The sequence below is a fragment of the Cucumis melo genome, chromosome 3, assembly GCF_025177605.1.
Source record: "Cucumis melo cultivar AY chromosome 3, USDA_Cmelo_AY_1.0, whole genome shotgun sequence".
Taxonomy (NCBI): domain Eukaryota; kingdom Viridiplantae; phylum Streptophyta; class Magnoliopsida; order Cucurbitales; family Cucurbitaceae; genus Cucumis; species Cucumis melo.
The window spans coordinates 5,598,457-5,623,608 of record NC_066859.1 but is presented as its reverse complement, the minus strand read 5'-3'; the positions used below and the strand labels follow the sequence as shown (position 1 = coordinate 5,623,608).

Genomic DNA, 25,152 nt, shown 5'->3' with positions numbered 1-25,152 from the left:
TTTTTTCCTCTTGTGGAGATAGGTTTTTTTGGAATGTGTTGAGGGCCACTGCAATGCCTTCTAACGTTGTGGCCCTATGAGGGCGAATCTGCGTATACATCCATGTTCGCTGCGTAGATGCATTTTTAATTTCGACTTTGTCCTTCAACTTAGGCGTAGAATCATTTTTCCTTACATTTTGATCGTTTTATCAATAATTTCACAATTTGTCTTTACATTCTTTTTTTTACTGTCTTCAATGTTCATGATTATATCTTCTCAAGAATGTCTAACAAACTTGTTGAGATTTTATAATAGGTAACCAAGGAATCAAATTACAATACACCACTTATAATTTGATCTAAGAATCACAAAAAAACAGTTAGAATTATGGTAACTTATCTAATTAAATTAACCAATTTTATAATTTCTAGGTAAGTTGGGTAAGCTAGACAATATAGAAATTAATTGGATGGATATGTGATCAAGTTACAATTAAATTGGAGAATAACTTGAAAGCTGTAGGCTAGATAGCTTTATGTTGTAATCAAATTTAAGTAGTAAAATGGTTAACTAAACTATAATCTTTAATAAAGAAAGATTAAAGTTATCTTTCCGATGATAAATTAAAAAGTAAAATTTCAAACTAGTCAATCACAATTTACTGTAAGATCGTGAGTCCATTACTTTCTATAGGGAAGATCATTGGGAAAAAAATCAATTAGGAAAAAGATCAATGAAATAAATCATTTTGTGCATTTTCTTCTTTCTCTTTCGAGAATTTGTAAAGAATATCTAAATTAAAACAAAAGGCATGTGACGATAAATGGCTGAAAAATAGTTGTTTGTAAATAACATAAACATAACACTGAGTAAACATTTTTGTTTAGGAAAAAAGAAATAATATGAAAGTAAATGAAATTAATTAAAAAAAAAAAAAAAAAAAAAAAGAGATTGTATGTGAATAGTTTGTATTGTTCATGTGAATTATATGATTAAAATTGGATGCAGTATGTGGAACATATCACATGCAAGCGTGAGTTTACAAGAATTGTACTCAGAGAGAACCATTTAATTCTTCGGTGTAACTCTCACGTGACAATCACTTCTAAGTCATCAAATACTACAACTTTAAATTTATTAAAATATATAGAGGTTTATCATAATATTTACAAAAGTTCATCCGAGTAGAACTCATCTTACTACATTTTCTAAATTGTAAAAATAACAAACTTAAAAGTTAGTCCTCCAATGGTCGCTTTTGTCATTTAATGCAATTTCCCAAAAGATATATACGATTGTAATTAGGTACAACCCTTCCTAGAAAATTTGAGGTCTCTAGCTTATACAAATATTGAAATTGGAGCCTCAAATTTATGATAATAATAGAAATTGAACTTTTTAAAGTATAAAATTAGTTACATTTTCTCCAATTATATAAGTTGTTTGAAAGTCCAATTTTAATACCTTCACTTAAGTTTTCGATCATTTTTGTAATTAAAAGTTTGGTGGTAGAATTGCAACTATCGTTCTAACCAATTTTTGTAAAAAAAAAAAATTTTTTTTGTTACTTTTTGTAATTAGCAAAACTACTTAAAATATTAGAAAATTTTCAATATCTATCAAGCATATAAAGTGATAGACATCTATCATTGATAGATGGTAATAATGTATCAATGTCTATCAATATAATAGACATTGATATTTTAGTGTATTGGTAAAACATTTTAGTTTATTTTATTATATTATATTTGTAAACAATCATGTTTTTTTATAATTGGAAAAGAGAGAGGGAGAGAGAGATTTTAAATTAGGGAAGAAAATAGGAAAAGATGAAGAAGAGGAGAAAGGAAAGCAAAGTTTGGAATAAAGTAGAATGGAAAAAGATATAAAAAAAAAGAGTGGACAAAAAGGGAACAAGCAGGGTGTTTTTAGGGCTCCATAAATGCAACCCCATATTCTTTGTTTTCTTTTTCATCTTTTCCCTTACCTTTCTCTTTAGGGATTGAATTCAATTTGTAGTTTGAAATTTTAACTTACCAAATCTTATAATTATTTCTTAAACCTACCTGTTCTCAAAATACACTTCTTTTCCAATCTTTTCTTTTCTTTTCTAATCATATTTGAAAAACCAGCCAACTAATATTCTCAACTAATATACCCTCTTTTTGAAGATATATTCATATATACTTAAAAGAAATATATTGAGAATAAATTTAATGTAGGGTAGGTTGTGACAAATATGAAAATTGTTTTAAAGGTAATTTCTCTGTCAAATGGAATCATAACACTTTAATTTTGCATTATGTAATTTATAAAAAAAAAAAAAATAGAATTTTTAAAAGTTTAAAGATCACAAGCCATAAAATTTAGGACTAACATTTTAATTTGACAAAAAAAAGTACTATATTGTTATTTGAAAACCAAAATCGACAAGTTATTTAAGGAAAGCATGTAACTATATAAACAATAACGATCAACACACCCTCATCATTAATTGTGTGGTTCACTTAGTCGTGTGATAGTTTTATTATTCTAGTGAAATATTAGATCATAAGAGGTGAAAAGCACCGACATACATAGTTAGAAAGCTTATACATAGTACCACATAAACTCTAATATACAAAATTGTAAATGATACATATAAGACATATATATACACGTGCAACAAAATAATAAATAATAAACAAAATAAGATAATCACAAGTAAAATTATTGATCACATTCAAGCAAATAGTAAACACGGAGGCATGACTTTGACTTAGAGCTAAAAGGTCATAGATATTGTGAAATAAGTCAAAGTATGTGTAAGTTGTGGGATACTTACAAATCCTAAATATATATATATATATATATATAATTGAGTGTTAGGACAACAAGCTCTCCAAATATCTCTACAATGGTATGATATTGTCCATTTTGAGTACACCCTCATGGCTTTGCTTTTGGAATCATCCCAAAAGACCTCATACCAATAGAGATAGTTGTCTTCACTTATATACCTAAGATTATTCTTTTATCTAACCGATGTGGAACTATGGTCGGATCCACATTAATGAACCATTTAAATGTAGTTATAGAGAAGTGCATGAATTAGTGTTGAAAATGTGGATGCATGATTTAATCTTAATTTAAGCATTGGTTGAAGTGGGGAAAAAGAAAGAAGGAGTAGGGTTAGGGGTGGAGTGTGCGTGGTTGAGTCAAATCAAGAGGATGAGATGGGTGTGTGTATATATGGGGACATATATTAAGGGTCCCTCTCCTCTTTGAAATTTGGCTTCTTCTAACCAAAGCTAGCCTTTGGAACCTCCTCTCTTTTTTCTTCTCTCATTCTCCTTTTTTCTTATCGTTTTATGCTTTGTTTCTGCCCATTCTCTCGACATTCTTACTCTTCTTGGTCGCCTCTTTTCACGTACTCTCCCCCTTTCTCCTCTCCCATTTTCTATTTTCTAAAATCCAAATCCCAAATTTTTCATCTTCTCCCATCTTCTTATTCCTACTATCCCTTCCCTTTCATTTGTAACGAGATTTTAATATATTTCATATTTTAGTTGCTCTTACTATATACTTTCTGTTTATATTATATTTTCTAAATGTTTTGTTTTGTTCATGTACCCTCTATTTTTGTTGTTGTTTTTTTTCTTCATATATATATATATATATATATATATATAACTATTTGGTTGTTTATTTTATATATAAAGAATAACAGTACGTAGTTGTTAAAATTTGTTTTGATTTTAAAATACTCATAAAAATTCAGAAATGATAAGGTAGTGTTTAAAAATTAAAAAGCAATTCATTTTCAAACAAGTTGAAATTTTTTAGAGGGATATTGTTGTTAATCATTGATAGGAAGATATAAAAAAAAAATTATGGTGCTAAATTGGTAATGTAGATGATCCAATATTATTATTATTGTAGTGTAAAAATCCATCAATCAAATCAATCTTGTTTAGATTTCATTCCATTTTCATAATTCTTTTTGACTTTCAATAAACTTTCGTTACATGGTTTTAATAATTTTGTTCTAACATTTCAAAAATATTTATAATGCTATGATATTACAAACCATCTTTTTTATTATTATTTTATACGTTGTTAAATAGATTGTTAATTTATTATGTAGAACCCGGGTAAATCTTAATAACGGTTTAATTGGCTATAATATATGAAGCTATGTTTAGTTTTTAACTATTTAAATAAATGTATGCAAATTTGTAAAAATGACAAGTTTTTTACAACAATTATTTTCTTTAAAAAAAATTATCAAAATAATTCAAATCAGTTGAAATTTAAATTATATAAAACTTTAAAAACTATATATTATTAAACTAATTTAAACATGTCAACAACTTCTAAAAAATTCATCCACCAATTAGGAATTGGTCCTTTATTAATTATTCAAAATTCTATACACAAGTTCAAAATTTACTCCATCGCTTGTTCATGTCCAACAAATCACACATAACAAATATTGTCAAAAACATCAAACTTAATTTTCACTGCCATAAGCTTCCAAAATTCTATATTGTATCTCACATAACACCAACAAATTCATTAAACAATATTATATATAATTAGAAAATAACATTTTATCAAAGTGAGATTCTAGTGCTATTAACATGAGCGTCGTCCTGTAAGTTGAAAGTTCAATCTTTCATTTATAATTATTGTAGTGTTGAATAACATTTTCAAAACAATAAAAAAAAAAAAAACATGATTGATTTATCCAAATTTCCATTGTTTTATGAATAAATTAAAGAGAGAGAGAGAGCTTTTAAGTTTTGGTTGATGTTTTTTTCCTCTAAAGAAATGTTAGAATGTGATCTTCCTTAAACTCCTCAGTTTGCCCGCCAAATCCAAACCGAGAATTTCGATAATACAGTTCACATTTCTCTAACTCCCTAGATATTCTCAACCCTTTATTTATTTATTTCTCATTTCACATTTCAATAGTTTATTCAATTGTAACATTTATTTTATGTACTCCACATTATTTACATCATATACAATTAAACCAATAGCATAAAATCATCATTTATATATTAAAGTTTAAAGTTATTAATTTAATAAAATACTTTGTGGATATTGGGATCAGAATCTCTAACTTTGATAAAATTAAAATTAAAATTAAAAAAAAAATTAGCTTTGTTGGTTCTTTTAATAAGGAATTGTGGTTATTACTTGTACAACAAGTTTAAATGATGCTCCCACTAATCACGTGCTATTATTGCTTTTCGATTTCTTCTCCGTTCCATTTTAAATTCATCCCTTTCTATTCTCCTAACACAACTATTTGGGATACTCCTCAATTTCCAACCTCTCACCCTCAGCATTGTCATTTTCTTTCTTTCTTTTTTTTTTTTTTTTTTTATTATTATTATTTAAATTCATTTATTCTTGAATTTGGCTTCTCTTGATCACTAAAACCAAGATCTATCTTTTGTGTTTAGATTGAAGAACACCTCCAACGAATGGATGTTGTTGTGACTTCTTATGTGTGTTCTCTAAATTTTGGGTGTTTACCTTTGCTTTTACTTAAAAAAAAAAAAAGCATATGTGTTATTTTGATGGTTTCATGTAAATTGTTTAGAGTTCTTTCTTTTCTTTTCTTTCATTTTTTGATGGGTGTGTGAGAAAAAAGAAAAACCAGGAAGGTGATCCAATAGGAATTGGACAAAGAATGGGATGCCCCCTTAGCTTTTAATTATTATTTGTGAGAATTTCATCATTTTTGGATAAACGTAAACCCATGCATTTTCTCATCATTTCATTTAAATCCCCCTTCATATTCTTATTCTTACCCTTTAAATTACAAGATGCCATCATCATATATATTATCACATATTATTATTCATATTCATCTACAACTCTTTTTCTTTTCTTTTATTCCAAAAAAATAAAAATAAAAAAAAAATCTCAATAATCTCATTCTAATCCTTCCAACTTTTAAATTATATAATGCACCTTATGTAAAACATCAATAAAAATTCAAAATGGTTATTTTTAAAATTTAGAGGGCTAGCACTACACAAAAAGAACTTAGGAAAAAAATGAATTAAGATTTTTTGTTTTTTTTTTTTTTTTTTATTTTCAAAAATTAAAGTGATGAGCAGTGAGCACCACAACAGATAAAGAAAGATGTTATTTTCTTCATTAATGTGATTTGAAGACCTTTTCTTTTTTGGACCTCCTACTTTAATTTGGGGAGTTAAGCGCATTACTTTTCTTCCCATCAAATGTCCACATCAGTCGTATAGTATAACAATTTTAGAGGTACCATTTTCAATTTCGTAAGAAAATATATATTAATATCACAGATTTCCATTTTAATACACAGAATATATTGAATTATTATTATTAATGTATATATTCCTTTGTAATTAAGAATATATTATCCTATATTATTTGTTGCCTTATTTATCACATAGGTCTTTTCCTTGATTGTAAATACACATAATATTTTATTCAATAAAAGATCATTACAATTATATAGTTTTTTCTAATGGAAAGGGGGAGGGGCTTGGTTTGTGTGATCATAAAAATGCAAGGGGAATATGATCATTTGCGTGTAGAGCCGTGGGTCATCCTTGATAGGCTAAAGGCTTTGTTACATTTCGGGTTTGATTCTATATTTATGGAGTCTGATATAGTTTGAAAATAATGCGAATATTGAAGGCACATAAGAGATCGCTTTTAGTGTTGCGAGGTTTTTTGAAGAGGAGGTTCTTGAGTTGAATTTGCGTATAAATTAGACATTCACATAATTAAATGCTTAACGGAGTATTATTTCTCAAATATGGTAGATAAATTTTTCCATTTAAATTCGTCAATTTACCGAAAGCAAAATATAACTTATTAATTACTTTTACTTTGTGATCAAATTTACCTTTTAGTTTCCTGATTTAACTTTTTTTTGTCTCACTTTTTAAATAAAATTGTGGTATGAATTAAATAATGTATTGTTGGTATATTCATCACAAATCAACACACATTAACTTGTGTGCATATTTATTTATCTAGTGCTATAAAATAATTAGATTACATTTTTTTTAGAGAAACAAAGCAGAAAGAAAATTGAAAAAAAAAAAAACTGTGACTTGTAAAAATAGAATAATGGTTGGAATTAGATTATCTCAATATTATTTATTCATTTTGATAGTCACGTTCATAAGAAATGAAAAAGGTAAGATTATAGTAAAAAGTATGAATGTATTGAAATTCAAGAGATAAGACCAAAGAATTAATGATATTTAGTAGATTAATGTATGAAGTTGTTGTCAATTTGAGTAAAAAAAATAGTTTTCATCCTAATATTATACATTCAAAATGATGATTACAATGCTTCATTTTTCTTAAACAAAAACAATCCTCCGATACAAAGGATTTGAAAATCAATGGATCCAACATCAATCCACAATGTTATAATTAATTTTCTAAAAGGTTTAATATAATATTATATTTATATATTTGTCATAAAACAATAAGAGATTTTTAAAAAAATATAATAAAGTGCAAAATATTTACGCTTTATGAAACAATTATAAAAATGGAAAAAGCGCACAAGCTCACAATGAAGAATACAAAAATGTCCCGTCAACAATGCGCGTGATATATTTAGTATATGATCGCTCATATTTGACTATTATTTGATACACGAGTAACCAAATCTAAATGATTTATTTTTTAAATTCACACGATCGTTTAGATTGGCTAAACGATTTTTTGTAAGATTCTTTTTGGTACCGGATAATTTAGATTTGTCTAATTTTTTTATACTATTGTTTAGATTTGGTTATCTCAATCGTTTTTGGCTACTTTTTGTACATGATTATTAAAATTTGACTCTCCAAATCTAAACAACATTTTTTTTCAATCTTTTATAGTACACAATATTGAACACCAAATAAAAGTTTAAAAAATATATATTTTTATATTTGAAAAAAAAGGAAAGAATGAAAGATGATGGAATAGACGAAAACGGGAACAAAGAAAAAAAAGAAGAAGAAGAAAGACGATAGACAAATCAATGGGAAAAAGGACATAAGGGTAAACCTATAAGGGGGCGTTTGGGGGAAGGGTTGGGTTATGGGGGGTTAGGGTTATGTAATCCAACCCTCTTTTGGGGGAAGGGTTATGTAACCCTAGTTTTAGCCCCTTAGCCCTTCCTCAAACCCTTCTTAACAATTCTTCAACTTTTCCTCAATCATTCTTCAACACTTCTTAACCCTTCTTCAACTTTTCTTTAACTCTTCTTCAACTCTTCCTTAATTTATCATAACCCTACCCACATAACTCTTCTCCCAAACACATCTTATCATAACACTTCCTTCATAACCCTTCCCCCAAACACATTTTATCATAACACTTCCTCCGTAACTCTTCCCCCAAACACATCTTATCATAATCCAAGGTTTATCATAACACTAGGTTTATCATAATTCTAACCCTCCATAACCCAACCCTTCCCCCAAACGGCCCCTAATATTTAAAAAATGTTTAATTTTATGGCTTTTGTTACGCGGACCGTAAATATTTGGTGTTTTGTTACATTTATGAAAATTTCCCAAATAAAAAACACTTTATTTAAACTGTATTATTAAATATGGTAAGACATATACGGATGTTTGTTTAAAATCAGCTGTATAAAATAATGCTCTATAGAAGGTTGCAAGACTATATTAACAAAAAATAAAATAAAATAAAACATAATGTTTAATTTTTGTTTTTAATTTTATATCTTCTCAAAATTTTAAAATATGTGCTTGACGTAAGAGAATTGTCAATGACGATAGAGTGAACAAAATATATATTTCAAAACAAAATTAAGTATAACGAGTTTTTTTATTGAAAGTGATTTTTCTATCTTAAAATATAAATAATTTTTGTTTTTAAAAAACCCATTAGATAATTAAAAAGAGTTTAATGCATTTTTAATTTTGTGTACAAAATATGTTCTTTAACCTTATTCAATATATAGATTTTCAATTCACAAATTTATTAGACATACATATTAAGAGTTGGTTGGGAGACTAAAATGTAATCAAGACTACTAAAAATTCGAAGCCCATTGGAATAGTTGTCGAATTGAGGATGGGATGAGAACGAGATATCTCAAAACGTTAAAATGATGGAAAAGAGAGTTGGATTGTTGAAAATTGTGAAACAGAACGAGTTTAATGTCACAAATAGAAACCAAAGCGCTCAATCCCAAACACCAAACACATTACATTACAAACCTTAAGGATTGGTGTTTATTTGGAATATGGATTTAGTTTAAAAATTAATTTTTTTTAATGAGTCTTGCTTAAAATAATTTTTTAAAGTGGATTTAAAACAATTATTATTGAAAGCGTTTAAAGTTTTTCTTTTTTTTTTTTAAAAAAAAAGTTTCTCCGGTCAATCTAACATACCCTTAATTAGATAAAAGAAAAAGAAAAATTATACCTAAAAGATGGATTAGTTATTAAAAAAAAAATTAAAATATTAAAACCTATCAGATATTCTTTAAAATTGAGATAGCTATTGGAATAAAATTAAACGTTGAGAAAATATAAAACGGTCGAAATCAATTTAGAATAAACTTTTTTAAAAATGCAATTCAGAGTCAACTATTAAAAAAAGAAACAAACAAAAATTAGTTAGAGCTCCAATATACATATTAATCTCAATTTATAAGCACCCCTAAATCAATCCACCAAACTAAAGAAAAGAATTCCTTGGTTTTAATTTATGAGATAAATTTGTTTTGAAATAAATGTTTACAACACTAATTAGAATTTGTGTGCGTAAATAAGAAATCAATTAAATTTTGTATATATAGAGTGAAGTATTATCAATGGGATTAATTAACGTTATTCATAAAATAATATAAACAAACTCTTATATTAATGAGATTGCAATTCATAATTAAAAAGAAAGAAAGAAAAAAAGAAGAGGATTTTGCAAAGCATAAATGGAGACACTATTTTAATATGATAAAATATTAAAAATCAATCAATTGAAGAATAGTTCAAAGAATAAGATTGATGATTCAATAAAATATATGGTTAATTTTGAAGTCAATACAAAACCAAATAAAATATATGGTTAATCAAAATTAATTTGACTAAAACAAGCCCCCATTAGTATAAGAAAAAAATAAAATTGAAGAGATTTAAATAAATAATAATATTAACAACAATAAAAACCAACCGAGATGGTCTGGTGTATTGAAGAAAACTGAGGCTGTTATCTAAATTAAAATATTTGTCCATGTCTCAAATATATATTCTTTGTAAAATGAATTAAAATTTAACTTAAATGAATATTCAATATGTTTTATATATAATATATGAATACAATTTAAAATACTATATATGGCTGTGTTATATTCTCTTCTAAAAAAAAGAAAAAAGAAAAAAGAAAGAAAAAAAAAAACAATAGAATGTAATCCAAAAATTATGACTTTAAATTATGAATTTTGTTAGATAAGTTTTAATGATGAATTTGTTTTGTTGGAAATGTGTCTTCGTGATAGCAATTCATAAGAAATTAGAAGAATGAGATAAATACAAATGTATGTAAATAAGCAGATGAAAGTCATAGATTCAAATGTCAATTGTCAACTGCTGTAGAATGTACATATTTTTTATTTGATTTTATTAAATCCTAAATACTCAAAATTGTAAATAAAAAAGAGAAGAAGGAATACCGAAAATTAATTTGTAAATAACTTTATAGGGAATAAAATTAATTAAAATTAGATTTTGTTGGCAGGTAGAGGTGGAGGTGGAGGTAGAGAGATAATTCTTCTTTCTTCCTTCACTATCCGGTAAATATTGTATTTAAGAAAAATGATTTTTTTTTTTTTTTTTTAATATAAGTTTCCTTTTATTTTTGGTTTAATTGGTTTTCTTCTATTTCCCGTCTTTGACTCGCTACTTTTTACAGACTTCCGACTACGTCTTTTTTTTTTCCTCTCTAGTCTCCTTTGTCTCCTCCGTCCGGTTCTCGTTTTTTTCCGTCGCCGGCGCCCTTCAGGACTTTAGTTTTTACGCCGTCCGAAGCAGTTTCATTGCCCAGAAGACATCTTTGGATGCTCACCAACCGTTTTGGAGGCTATTTTTCAGTTTTTTCTTCTCATTTCTAAGATTTTAAGCCGAGGCTACGAGGATGTTTTGGATTCAGTCTTTCGAATGGAATTTCTAGGACTTTGGCTTCCAAGGAGTGACAGATCTACAAGGCTTTTGGGGAAGGACGAGGAGGAGAGAGCTGTGGAATTTTGTTTTTCTTTGTCAGCAGTGAGTTTTAGAGAAAGAGAGAGAGAGGAAGCGCTGCGGTGGGCCTGATGTGACCGTTGATGTTAGTGTACGGAAGATTCAGTCGCCGTATAGGATGACCGGAGAGCGGCGGAGTGATCAGAGCGGGTGGTGGAGTTTTGGCGAATTTTTCACATGGAATGGCAGATCCTTTTAGCTATGCAAATGCCGACCGTGATATCGAGCAGGTCTTCTTCTTCCTCTCTGTTTCCACGTTTTATCTTCACTCTCAACTCTATTCCCTTTCGCTTCCGACTTTCTTGCGTTGGATTTCTTCTTTTTATCCGAAACTTCAACCATTTTTTTTCCAACGTAATTAGCTGAATTTTCGGAATTGTTAGGATGTTCTTGGTCAAAATCGAATCGTGGAAGAGAAAGGAATTCATGATATTTTCTCTGTACTACATAATTTCATTTCCGTTATTTATCTCTCTCTACATTGACTAAAATCTGTTAGATATACGAAGTCATAGGTCTTTGTTATTGAGGAGATGCTGAACTTTGATGGACTGATTGAAATTACTTTGAAATTGAGTTTTTCCGATTAACTTAAGAGGCAGTTAAGAGAACTATTTCGAATCCAAATCTTGTTCGATGTTCAATTTTTATGTTAAGTTTATAGACTTAATTTCGATGATATAACGAGAGATTATTACATGCAATTTAGGGATGTTATCTTCGTTTATGGTTTCGTTAAGTTAAAAACATCGGTAATATTTATCAACAATTTTTTTTCTTTCAAAAGATACAGTGCCCGATTCTGTAGATATATTGGGAAGAGTTCTTTGGAGATTTATTTTTCTTTTGCAATTAAGAGACAATTAGCTGGGTCCTTTAAGTTTTATATTTTGTTTTTTCTCTTTTACTTGGGGATTAGAATGAAAAATGTAAACCTTTTCCCCAAAAAAAAAAAAAAAAAAAAAAAAAAAAAAAAAAAAAAAAAAAAGAATGAAGAGTGTAAACTATATCTGATTTTTCTCGATGCTCAGATATTTAACATTCCCTTAATTGCATAGCGAAATGACTTGCTATCTTCTACAATTGCCCACTGATGACCGTGGGAGTACTTCAGCTTTGTATTTAATCTAGTTCTGAACTTTTGAACTCCTTGTGCAACATAGTAAGTACACTGGCATGATGTCAAAAAGTTTTGGAAGTTAAGTTATAAACAACTCAAAGCAGAATAGTATGTATTTAACATATAATATTTGTAACTGAAGATATGCTGATTAGCCATAGCCACTTTTGAGTTTGCAAAGCTGTAAGAGTAACCTGGATGTACTATTCAGAACTGACTATTAGTAAATTTCTGAAGCTAATCAAGTTATGCTTCTGACTTTTCCTAAGATTGATTGGCAATGTTGTTTTTGTTGAACAATCTGTTATGGAATTTCTGCCTCTTTAGAACTGATCTTTGATGGATGGTCATGTGATTTTTGAGCTCTCAACCCTGTAGGCTAAGGGAGTTATCGTGGTTTTTCTTTCTTTTCTTTTTTTGTTGCTAATATTTCTCTTTTTTACTTCTTCAACCCCGTCTTGAAGCTGAAACTAAATGCTCCAAGCCATTTTTCTCGCTTTGCCATTGTTCAATATCCAGCTTTGCTTATAATTTGATTTTCCTCTTTGCGGTAGTTTCACGAGGTTGATATCATTTTGCAGGCATTAATTGCATTGAAGAAGGGTGCTCAACTACTAAAATATGGTCGTAAAGGAAAGCCGAAGTTCTGTCCATTTAGGCTTTCTAGTGTGAGTTTGGTTCCAATAATGATTTTATAGTTAGTCTTATAAAATTTTTATATCCCTTAGACATTTATCTTTTCTGTTCTGACAGTTTCCAAACTAGCTTATTATTATTGATGAAAAATTGGTGGTATACATACTGATCTCTCTTTGCAGTCCTTTTGCATTGGTGCTTTAGTGACTTATTCAGTTGCTAAAAGTTTATAATTTTCTTGCAAGAAACTAGGGATAAGTTTTGTGATCTAAACACTGACAGTGTTGAACACGGTTTTCTTCATTTTAATGTTCCACAGACAATGATAATTCACGGATTAGCTGAGGAAGTAAGCTTGATCAGAATGCGATGTAGGGAAATTTTAGTACTTTTTGAGTGATATGCATAGCATTCTTCATTTCATGAGTTTAAGAACCTGTAACTCAAATTTCTCTATCTGTTTCAATCATTGTTTTCACTCCTTATAAAATGAAATGTTATTCGATTCAGTGGCTTCTTTTTTTATTTTTAGTTCAATGACCTGTGAAAGTAGAAATTTGAACCTCTAATATTTATTTAGTTGAGGCTATATGTAGCTGGAAAAAGCCTCCCAGTTCCTCCGTAAGAATAAACAAAAGTAATTGAGAACTTAATAAGAAAATAATAAAAATAAGGAACACAAGAATATATGTAGAAACTCTAAAATAAAAAAAAAAAATCACGACCGACTATAATTAATTCAACTATGTGAAAACCTATTACAATCACACAGTATTCTCTTCCCATCAATTCCTGAAGCTTGTCACTTCCTTGTATCTTTTAGTTGAAGAGAATTTAATCTTCTAATATTTGTCAAAATCCTTAAATATATCTACTCAACATGTTGACAAGTTGATCATTCACTGGCATTTTATTTTCTAGAATGTAAATGGGATCGTGTTTTTAAATAATTAGTTCATTATCTTAAAGAAAGTGAGTTGTTACCGCCACTTTTGGCTGCAACTGTAATGCATTTTGATAAAATCTTGCAACTTATTATGATAATTATTTGCGTGTTTGGTACACATTATGTTCTTTGGATTATGTAGGTGAGGTTGAAAGGAGAAAAGAATCTTAATGATCTTTAATAGACAAGTTTGTTTAAAATTGCATAATTGTATGATGACTAAATTGTATGCGCATCAGCATAAATGAAGGTACCCATACAATAACATTAAAAAAACCTAAAAAAATCCATATGCTTTTGTGGTGTTATTACCATTGTGCTGGAATTACCTCGCAAGGGTAAGGCCAACCATTATGAAAAATATATTGTGATTGGCTCATTGAACATCGATGAAAGGAGTTTTATTTATTTGTTTCTATGGAATTTTGGAGCCTGGAGCAATGAAGAGATCTAAATTTAAATTTATTAACTCTGTGTATACAGTTACAGTTTTTCAGCTTAGTGGCTTGATAGTATTTCTTGGCTTATTCCTATTGTTTTTTCTCCTCTTTTTAGGATGAATCTTCCTTGATCTGGATTTCCAGTAAAGGTGAAAGGAGTTTGAAGTTAGCTTCAATCTCACGAATTATACCTGGACAAAGAACTGTAAGATATTAATATATTGGTTATCACTCTAATTATTTTCTTATTTGATGCAATTAGCACAAATTGTTACTTAATCCTTTCTTTGATATTTATTCTACTATTACCTTGAATTTCTTTAGGCTGTCTTTGAACGGTATCTTCGTCCAGAAAAGGATTACTTATCATTCTCTCTTATATACAACAACGGGAAGCGATCCCTTGATCTGGTTGGTGAACATTTTTGCTCTATTTGTATTTTGGAGCTATTATCTTTTACTGGTGTTTTGATTTGATGCTAATGGTGTTACTGACGTTCTTGCTCCTTAGATTTGTAAGGATAAAGTTGAGGCAGAGGCTTGGATTTCTGGCCTGAAAGCTTTAATTGCATCTGGTCAAGGTGGGCGTTCCAAAATTGATGGCTGGAGTGATGGAGGCCTCTATCTTGATGTAAACTCTTTTGCTTGAAAGACCAGTTTTATAAATTGTTATACTTTATTATCCCCTAGATTGCTTTGCTGATTTTCTTGTTTGCTTGATGTCTATGTTCGTCCCATTTTAAAACCAAATATTGAAGCATCGTCCTTTAAGAAATAACTTTAAAGATTGGCGCATGCGGGATCGGATAATCGTCATTTGTTGATTTTTTGAATATGGCCAATTCTTTGTTGGCTCGCTTGGCCTGGAGTGGGTCATTGCTTAAATTCAATTTTGTAACTGATCAGTGCAAGATATGGAGATGCAGCTTCAAGAGAACGAAAACCATGCTGCAACTCCTTGAAGAAGCAAAAGTGTAGAGAAGAAGAGGCATTGAGATATACGGCAAAAGAAACTGGGACTTAATTGGAACTAAATAGTGACTGGGACTTAATTGGAACTAAATAGTGACTCTGTGCAGTCTGTGCTTGCATTCCTTTCCCGCCCTTAATTTACTGAGATTGATGTAACAATTCTAAAAGTTCATTTCTTGAAACTTCAATTGTTAGTTTTAGAGCTTCAAATATTTGTTAGTTTTAGAGCTTCAAATTTTTGTTAGTTTTAGAGCTTCAAATTTTAAAAGCATTCTTTTATACACTCCTTTATAATACACATTGTTCTTTTTGAAATGTTATGTTATATGCAGTATGCACAATATCATATCACATGTAGCTTGGATTTCCATGTTTATTACATGGTTTGCTGATGTCGTTTCAGGAAGGTTGTGAATTGACTTCAAATAGCCCAAGTGACAGTTCTCACAGCGTGAATAGAGATAACAGCTCTCCAGAATTTTTTGTCGGTTACAACGCAAATATATCTCTGAAGACTTCTCAACCTGAAAATAACATTGCAAAGTCGGAAAGAGCTCATGTATCATTAAACCAAACAAATATGCAAGTAAAAGGATCTAGTTCTGATGTTATGCGAGTTAGTGTTTCAAGTGCTCCCAGCACCTCCAGCCATGGGTCTGCGCCTGATGATTGTGATGCTCTAGGTGATGTATACATATGGGGTGAGATTGTTGGTGACAATATTGTGAAGATTGGGGCTGAAAAAAATAGTAGTTACATTACCTTGAGGACAGATGTGCTTCTGCCAAGACCTTTGGAGTCTAACATTGTTCTAGACATACATCATATAGCCTGTGGAGTTAGGCATGCTGCGCTAGTGACAAGGCAAGGGGAAGTGTTTACATGGGGTGAGGAATCTGGAGGCCGCCTTGGCCATGGTGTGGTGAAGGATGTAATTCAACCTCGTATGGTTGAATCCTTGGCAGCTAGCAGTATCGTTTTTGTTGCTTGTGGAGAGTTCCATACATGTGCTGTTACAATAATGGGAGAGCTTTATACATGGGGTGATGGTACCCACAATGCAGGGCTTCTTGGTCATGGCAGTGATGTTAGCCACTGGATACCAAAGAGAGTCTCTGGTCCGCTTGAAGGACTTCAAGTTACTTCAGTGACATGTGGTCCATGGCATACAGCTCTGGTGACGTCGATGGGTCAGCTTTTTACATTTGGTGATGGAACATTTGGTGCACTGGGCCATGGAGACAGAGAAAATATTTCATATCCAAAAGAAGTGGAATCTTTATCAGGCCTGAGGACTATTGCTGTTGCATGTGGGGTGTGGCATACTGCTGCTGTAGTTGAAGTTATTGTGACACAATCTAGTTCGAGCATTTCATCGGGTAAACTATTTACATGGGGCGACGGAGATAAAAATCGTCTGGGGCATGGAGATAAGGAGCCCAGGCTTAAACCCACATGTGTGCCGGCACTAATTGATTATGATTTCCACAAAGTTGCTTGTGGTCACAGCATTACTGTTGGTTTGACTACTTCAGGGCAAGTTTTCTCAATGGGAAGTACTGTTTATGGACAACTTGGGAATCCCAGTGCAGATGGAAAGATACCTTGCTTGGTAGAGGATAAGCTTTTTGGGGAATCTGTTGAAGAAGTTTCATGTGGTGCATATCATGTGGTGGTATTAACGTCCAAAAATGAAGTTTATACATGGGGAAAGGGTGCAAATGGGAGATTGGGTCATGGTGATGTTGAAGATCGGAAGACACCAACTCTGGTAGAAGCTTTGAAGGACAGACATGTGAAATATATAGCATGTGGTTCAAATTACACAGCTGCCATTTGTCTTCACAAGTGGGTTTCTAGTGCTGAGCAGTCACAGTGCTCTGCTTGCAGACAGGCGTTTGGGTTTACACGGAAGAGGCACAACTGTTATAATTGTGGACTTGTGCACTGCCACTCTTGCAGTTCAAGAAAAGCATTAAGAGCAGCACTTGCTCCTAATCCTGGCAAACTATATCGTGTGTGTGATTCATGTTATACAAAACTGATGAAGGCAGCAGAAGCTATTAATAATAATAGGAAAAATGCTATGCCAGGCCTCTCAGGTGAGAACAAGGATAGGATTGATAAGACTGATATGAAAATATCGAAGTCAGTTCCTTCCAACTTGGATTTGATAAAGCAGTTAGACAACAAAGCGGCTAAACAAGGAAAGAAGGCTGATACCTTCTCCCTTGTTCGATCCTCTCAAGCACCTTCGCTATTGCAGCTGAGAGATGTTGTATTATCAACTGCTGTTGATCTGCGACGGACAGCTCCAAAACCTGTCCTCACTGCTTCTGGAGTAAGTTCTAGATCTGTGTCGCCTTTCTCAAGGAAACCAAGCCCTCCTCGATCTGCCACTCCTGTTCCTACAGCATCAGGACTTTCCTTCTCCAAAAGTATAACTGATAGTTTGAAGAAAACAAATGATCTTTTGAATCACGAAGTGCTTAAATTGCGTTCACAGGTAAGCCATTATGCCCTGCCCCCCATTCTTCTCAAACTGGTTCTTTGTACTATTTAGTGGTTTTGGTTTCTTGAATGAGTGATCTTTATGTTGATGTCTCATGTCTCATAATACAGGTTGAGAGCCTGAGGCAGAAATGTGAACTCCAGGAACAGGAGCTTCAGAAATCTTTGAAGAAAACACGAGAAGCCATGGCCTTGGCTGCCGAGGAATCTGGTAAATCTAAAGCAGCCAAAGAAGTCATCAAGTTACTAACTGCTCAGGTCATCTTCTTTTTAATGTATTTGACTATTTTCCCTATTCTACAAAGCTGCCTATCTCTGGATCTTCACATTTGTCTTCGTTTGAGTTCAAAGAGAAGAATGCAGCAAAATTATTGTGAACAATCATTTTGACAATATCATGCAGTAAAGTGTGCGGTCTTCATCTCTGATGGATAAATTACTCAGTCATAAAGAATTAACTTGTAGCTGTTTTTGTAGTTGAATGAACGAAATAAGAGGAAATGATTTGGGCTTCTAATAGGAATGTTCTCTATGCTATAATTGGGTTCCTTTCTTCCGCAATGCTTAAACATCCTGAGAAATGTTATGAAAATGATACTTGTGGTTCTAACAATTGATTGTATCCTATCGTTGCTCCAGCTTAAAGATATGGCTGAGAGGTTACCACCTGGAGTATATGACGCTGAGAAAATGAGATCAGTTCATCTTTCAAATGGTTTGGAGTCAAATGGAGGCTACCATTTGAGTATGAATGGAGAGCGTCATTCACGATCTGATTCAGTTAGCAGCTACTCCTGTGCATCTCCAACGGCATCTGAAGCTGCTGCTTGGCAAGGGAGCTATGGCACAGCTCATTCATATAGGGAGCTTTCTGGAGCGAATGAAAGCACTCATCAAGATAGAATTGACAGTCGAGATTCTAGACTTCCAAATAACGGAGGTGCTCAGCCAGTTAGCAGTAGTGCATCGATGGCAGCTGTTGGCAAGGATTCTGATTCCTTACAAGATGGTGACAATAATTCTAAAGCCAAAACTTCTCCAGTGGTCAATGCTACTCAAGTTGAGGCTGAATGGATTGAACAATATGAGCCTGGTGTATATATTACTCTTGTGGCTCTAAGGGATGGTACTCGGGATCTAAAACGTGTGCGCTTCAGGTGATGTTTCTTTTCCTTGTTTTCTTTTTAGATCTCAGCATCTAGAAATACAGTGATCTTTGTCTCTTGGGTGTCACTTCAAATTTCACGAGTTCCAACTTAATTATTGGGTCAGGATATGCAATCCATGTGCTGAAGCTCCCTATTTGTAAACTGAGCTTTGTTTGGGCTCTCGAAATTATAAAAAAAAAATGATGCCTCATGATATGTGTTAGATCGTGTAGAACAAAACTAACTTCTGTCAACTCTTTTACAATTATTTACAATTACAGTGAACAATAATACTAATTTGTGTTCATCTGAGGGAGTATGCTCTATCCCTGTTCTTAGGTTATCCTCTTCTGTGGGTCTAATAGACTCCTTAGAAGTTTCGTTTTAAGAGAAAAAATAATTGTAGGATAGAGACTCTCTTAGACAAACAATTCTTTCTTAGACAAACAATTTTTTTTTTGAAAAATTACTCTGAGCTATGTCAATCTAATGGTTTTTTCATGGTTTAGGACATGTAATACTTGTTAGAATCTGTAGTAAAGTATAAAAAGCTCAAATGTTCCTAAAATGTGTATTATAATTTCATTTACAGCCGGAGAAGATTTGGAGAGCATCAAGCAGAAAATTGGTGGTCAGAGAACCGCGAAAAGGTATACGAGAGATATAACGTTCGCAACTCGGACAAGTCTTCAGTTTCGGGTCTGACGTCACAAAGAGCAGACGATGCAGTTTCAATAGCTTCACAGCAACTATAGCAAAGGGGAAAATCCAGTACAATCCTACTCCAAAGCCATTCTATGTAAGTTACCATAGTTGTGATGATTTTGAAGATGAGCAAAAGAAATGGTAGAAAAAGGAGGAATTAGTAGGATCCTTTGCCCTTTGTTTATAACGCTATTACCTTCTAACCCTTTCTCTCTCAAAATTATTTTGTCCAATTTATTTATGGGTTTACCTACCCTCTTACGACCTGTTGAATCTTTAGTGTATATAAAAAATCATCCATTAAGATTATAGCAAGTCAAAGAAAGTTTTGTTCTTTTGTCCTTTTCTTTTTTTCATCATCCCCACAAAAAAGGAAAAAAAAAAAAAAGAAAAAAGAAAAAAAGATTATTTTCTTCTTAGGTTCTGTCAGTGAAATCAGAAATTGGTTATTTGGCAGCTGTAGTGTTGGTTGTCTTTGTCTTTGTCGTTCATGGACTGAAGTTGTTCATGTCAATATCTTGGTTGACATAGCCATGAGCTCCTTTTTTGACCTTTTTATGCATTGGTAACGAACTGTCACTTTTGTGTTTTTCTTTTGTAATAAGGTTAGATGCTGTCCACTCACTCTTGACCTTCAAAACCATATCCAAGGAAAAACAAATAATTGATAAGTAATCAATTCCAAACTTCATAAATTGAAATGATTATGAAATCATTGTTGTATAAGATTTCATATTCTGAATTGCATAACAATTTAATTATTTATCTTCTTAGATGATATACTACAAGTAATTGAATGTAGATGAACTAGTAAAGTTAAATCTATAATTGAAACATGAAAAATTAGATGTACCTTATGGCCGTAGATCTCAAATTGTGGGCAACAATTTAATTTGAGAGATGAAAATGTACTCGTATAACTTAAAAATAAAAGTGGTTATTTTTAAGGTCAATATAGCAAATGAATAGCGGTGAATAACCCTATATCTTCAAAGAATTAGACTTTGATTATCAAATATATTAGGTTTTTTTCGTTTCTTGATAATCATTTATATAAACAAATGATATAAGCAATCAAGTTTAATGCGAAAAAAGTGGTGCTCAAACTTAGGAGGGACAAGTGGAGCTCGGGTTTAAAAGATGTTGGAAATGACTTCGATAGAAAAGACAAAAATGAAAAACTAGCCATTGGAAACTACTCGTTTATAGTCGTCGTAAAATAGCTATTATTTTGTTCTTTTATTTTCCTCCTCTGTTTAAAGAATGAAGTTTTGCAATTTCACAACACATAACTTCATAACAAACAACTTTGAGTTTCCGATTTTTCCATTTGTTCTTTCTATATTATTTCTAGGCAAAAGTTTCTATTTGTTCCATTCTTTTCTTTGTCTAGTGTATGCTTGAGTTTAGTCGTTGTGTAAAACCTTAGAGAGCAATTAACAATTGTAATTTAGCATCGAAGTCGTGACAATTGAAATGGTAGCTTTTCCATAACACAACAATGACCTTACATTTGGTAACCTTTGAGGTTATACTTCCAACAAAAGCCACAATATATATTGTTTTTTTATTAATGTTTTTCTAGTAAAAAAAAAGAGAAATATATAGGAGTGATAAATGGTTCGCTTTCGTGGGTTTTGAAGTAACTAAGAACCAGATCAAATCAATTGTATGATCAGAATTGGTATTTAGTAAAGAACAAAACCCATGGAATGATTTTTATCTGAGCTGGTTTATTTTTATTTTATTTTTTCACCAAACTTTTATTTTTACTTATACTTTTGTTTTTAGTTATTTTTTGCTATTTGTAAATTAAAATTTGGCCTATTTCAATTTCTTTATAGATAGAAATTGGACATTTTTGTTGACACTTCTCTAAGTAAAATACATACACAACTCCATAACATTTGCTTTTCTTCTTAAATAATACAAGTACCGTAATAATTAACTTACTAACATATTTTTAAGCTGGGGTACTTATAACAAAGCTGTAAAGTATTTACACTGTATAAAACAATTTTGAAAACGAATAAAGACCAGAGACGCATCAACCACGCCGTCAACAACACGTGCGTAATATATTTGCGATCGTTTAAATTTGGTTATTATTTTGTATGCGATCATTTAGATATGGTTTCAATTTATCTTTTCAATTCTATCGTTTAATTTTGTTATACGATTATTTAATTTGGGTACGCTTAAATTTGGTTACACCATTGTTTAGATTTGATCATTTAGATTTGAGCTTATTTTTTAAAATTTGGTACACGATTTTTTTAATTATCGTTTAGATTTCTCTAAACCATAATTTATTTTTTTTACACGATCGTTTACTTTTTTTACACGATTGTTTACTTTTTTTTACACAATCGTTTAATTTTTTTACATGATCGTTTACATTTAGCTATTCCAATCTATCTAAATGATTTTTTCAAGATTCTTAGAAGATTTTTTTTTATTTTTTTATACAATCATTTATTTTTTTAGATGATCGTTTAGATTTGGTCACCCAAATTTAAACCACATAAAAAAGGAAAAAAAAAGACGAAGAAAAGAAATCAGAGCGAAAAAAAAGAGAAAAAGAAGAAATAGGATGAAAAAATTAAACGACTTAAAAAGAGGATGAGAAGAAATCGCAACAAAACAATAAGAGAAAAAAAAAAGAAATATGATGGAAAGAAAAAGAAGAAAGACGATGGAAAGAAACCGCAAAAGAAAAAAAAAAGAATAAAAACGATGAAAGAAATCGTACTACGAATACGATCAAAAAGAGAATAAAGATTGAAGGACAAACCTGAAATATTTAAAAATTGGCTAACTTCATAGGTTTGTTACACGTTTGGTTTGGTGTTTTGTTACATTTATCAAAGTTTCCCTTTTAAAGTTATATACATGTATCCTAATGTTAAAGTTTATTTTCAAGAGTATATACATACCATTTTGATTCGGTTCATATTGGTCTTTTCAATTTAAAACCAATTCGAATCAACACTTTTTTAATTTTCTCTAAATACTAATTAAGATGTCTAATTTTCTCTAAATACTAATTGAGATTGATTTGGTTTTTTGATTTTATTTTGGTTGACCCCTAATATATACACATAAAAAAAAATGGAGGCATTCACACAATTTTAAAAATTTGTGGCCCATTAAATTCATATACATTTTACATCCATTTAATTTGTGGATCATGCTCTGGAGTACAAAGCATTCTAGTTGATTTCATTTTGTCTTAAAGTTCAAAAGTTAATTTTCTTGTCTTTTTTACTCTTGATCACAAATTAATTAATTAATAAATATTTTGATGATAACAAACCTGAATTAATTTAGAAGTTTTTTGAAATCTTCATCGTATAGAGCTCGAAATAATGAAGTAAATGTAGTTCGATTCATTTAAATCGAAGTTCAAACTAAGAAGTAATAGTCGATACAAGCTTACCGAAGAAATCTTGAGCGGACAACATGACATAATTTTTCTTTATCAAAGTGGAACAATTGAAAAGGGGTTATTTGGAGCATGGGATGAATGATCAATTGTGAGCTTTCAATTGGTTTTGAAAAGGAGATGAATTTTGAATTCGTTTGGTTTTAATATAAACAGAAAATTTATTTTGAATTTTGATTGGATTATAATTGACTTCGAGTGTTTGTTGGATACAAAAATAAAATTAATTTTAAATTCTGAATTTAAAAATAGTAATAATATTATTAATTTAAAATGAATTTTTATAAATATAATAAATCAGTAAAATATTTACGGACAGTATAACAAAATGAAAAAAGTCCAAAAAGCTTACTATTTTTTTTTAATATTTCAAGTTTGACCTTCTTTTTTATTATCTTTCTTCTCTTCCTCTCTGTGATTTTTTTCTTTCCATCGTCTTTTTCTTTTCTTCTTCTACAATTTTTTAAAAATAATTAAGTTTGTCATTCCTTTTCATCTTCTTTCTTCTGGAATTTTTCTTTTCTTTTCCATAGTCTTTTTCTCTTCTTCTGCAATTTTTCTTTTATTTTTTTTCAAACTGTTATTTGGTTTAAGATCGTGTACAAAATATAAAAAATCTATTTTTTTAAATTTTTTTCATCTTTAAGATCGTGGGCCAAATAAAAAAGATCATGGAAAAAATCGTTAAGATATTGATAGCCAAATTGAAACGATCGTGGATAAAAAATAGCCAAATCTAAATGATCGTCTATCAAAGATCTTAAGAAAATCGTTTAGATTTAGGTAGCCAAATTTAAACAATCAAATCTAAACACAATTGTGTATCAAATTTAAACGACCGTGTACAAAAAAATATTGAAAAAAAATCGTTGAGATTTGGCTACCCAAATTTATACGATCATGTATCAAATCTAAACGATCATGTACCAAATCTAAACGATAATGTACCAAATCTAAACGATCATGTACCAATGTTTTTTTGATAAAAATTGTTTAAATTTGCTATCTAAATTTAAACGATTAAATATAAACGATCGTGTACCAAAGAATAGCCAAATCTAAACGATCATGTAACAAAGAATATTGAAAAAAAATCGTTTAAATTTAGGTAGCCAAATCTAAACCAAATCTAAATGATCGTGTACGAAAGAATAGTTAAATATAATCTAAACGATCGTTTACCAAATATATTATGTGCGCTGGGCACCAATTTAATCACGTGTATTTTTGGTATTTTTCACTGTGGACTAATAGAATTTTTTCATTTTTTAAATTGTTCTATACTGTGTCAATATTTTTCCGCTTTCTTATATTTTTTAAAAGACCCCTTAATTAAAGGTGAAGGACGAGGGATTTAATTTTTATCGACTTTTAAAATGAGTAAGGGTGATTGAATTTAAAAATGAGTGTTATCGATTGAATTTAAAATGAATTATGGGTGATTGAATTTTATTTTAACAAAATTGTTTACTAATTAAAGAGATTTTTTAAAAAATATAACAAATCGGTAAAATATTTACACTATATAGAACAATTTTGAAAACAGAAAAAGCCCACAAGCTCACATTGAGAAATGCCAAAAATATCTCGGTTAACACCCGTGCATGAGTAATCTTCTTTTAAACGATTGAGAACTACAGTCTAACCGAATGATTTACGATCGTTTAGATCATGATACATGGTCGTGTAGTTTTTTTTCAAGGTTGAGGAAAAAGCTTAAATTTAAACGATCATGTTGACCATGACAAATTAATGATTGTGTTGATTATGGTAACGATCGTGCAGTCCAATGTAAATGATTGTTTAAAACTTTAAATCTAACGGTCGTGTTAACCATGGTAAGAGATCGTTTAGATCATGATACATGATCGTGTAGTTCTTTTTAAATGATAGAAAAAATACTTCAAACTTAAATGTGCCACACCCCACCCCAAATGCCACTCCATCCGACTAGCTAGATGGGGGCGTGCCGCCTAGACATCCACCGCG

General features: G+C 30.6%; 1 protein-coding gene across 1 annotated transcript; it reads left to right on the top strand.

Annotated features, from left to right (window-relative positions):
* The first annotated feature begins 10,888 nt into the window (after positions 1-10,888).
* LOC103485640 (PH, RCC1 and FYVE domains-containing protein 1) lies at positions 10,889-20,060 on the top strand. Its single transcript, XM_008443314.3, has 9 exons — positions 10,889-11,470; positions 12,942-13,028; positions 14,498-14,587; positions 14,707-14,793; positions 14,894-15,013; positions 15,758-17,860; positions 17,977-18,123; positions 18,505-19,022; positions 19,606-20,060. The coding sequence occupies exons 1-9, from the start codon at positions 11,423-11,425 to the stop codon at positions 19,766-19,768; spliced, it is 3,363 nt and encodes a 1,120-aa protein (XP_008441536.1). The 5' UTR covers positions 10,889-11,422; the 3' UTR covers positions 19,769-20,060.
* The last annotated feature ends 5,092 nt before the right edge of the window (positions 20,061-25,152 follow it).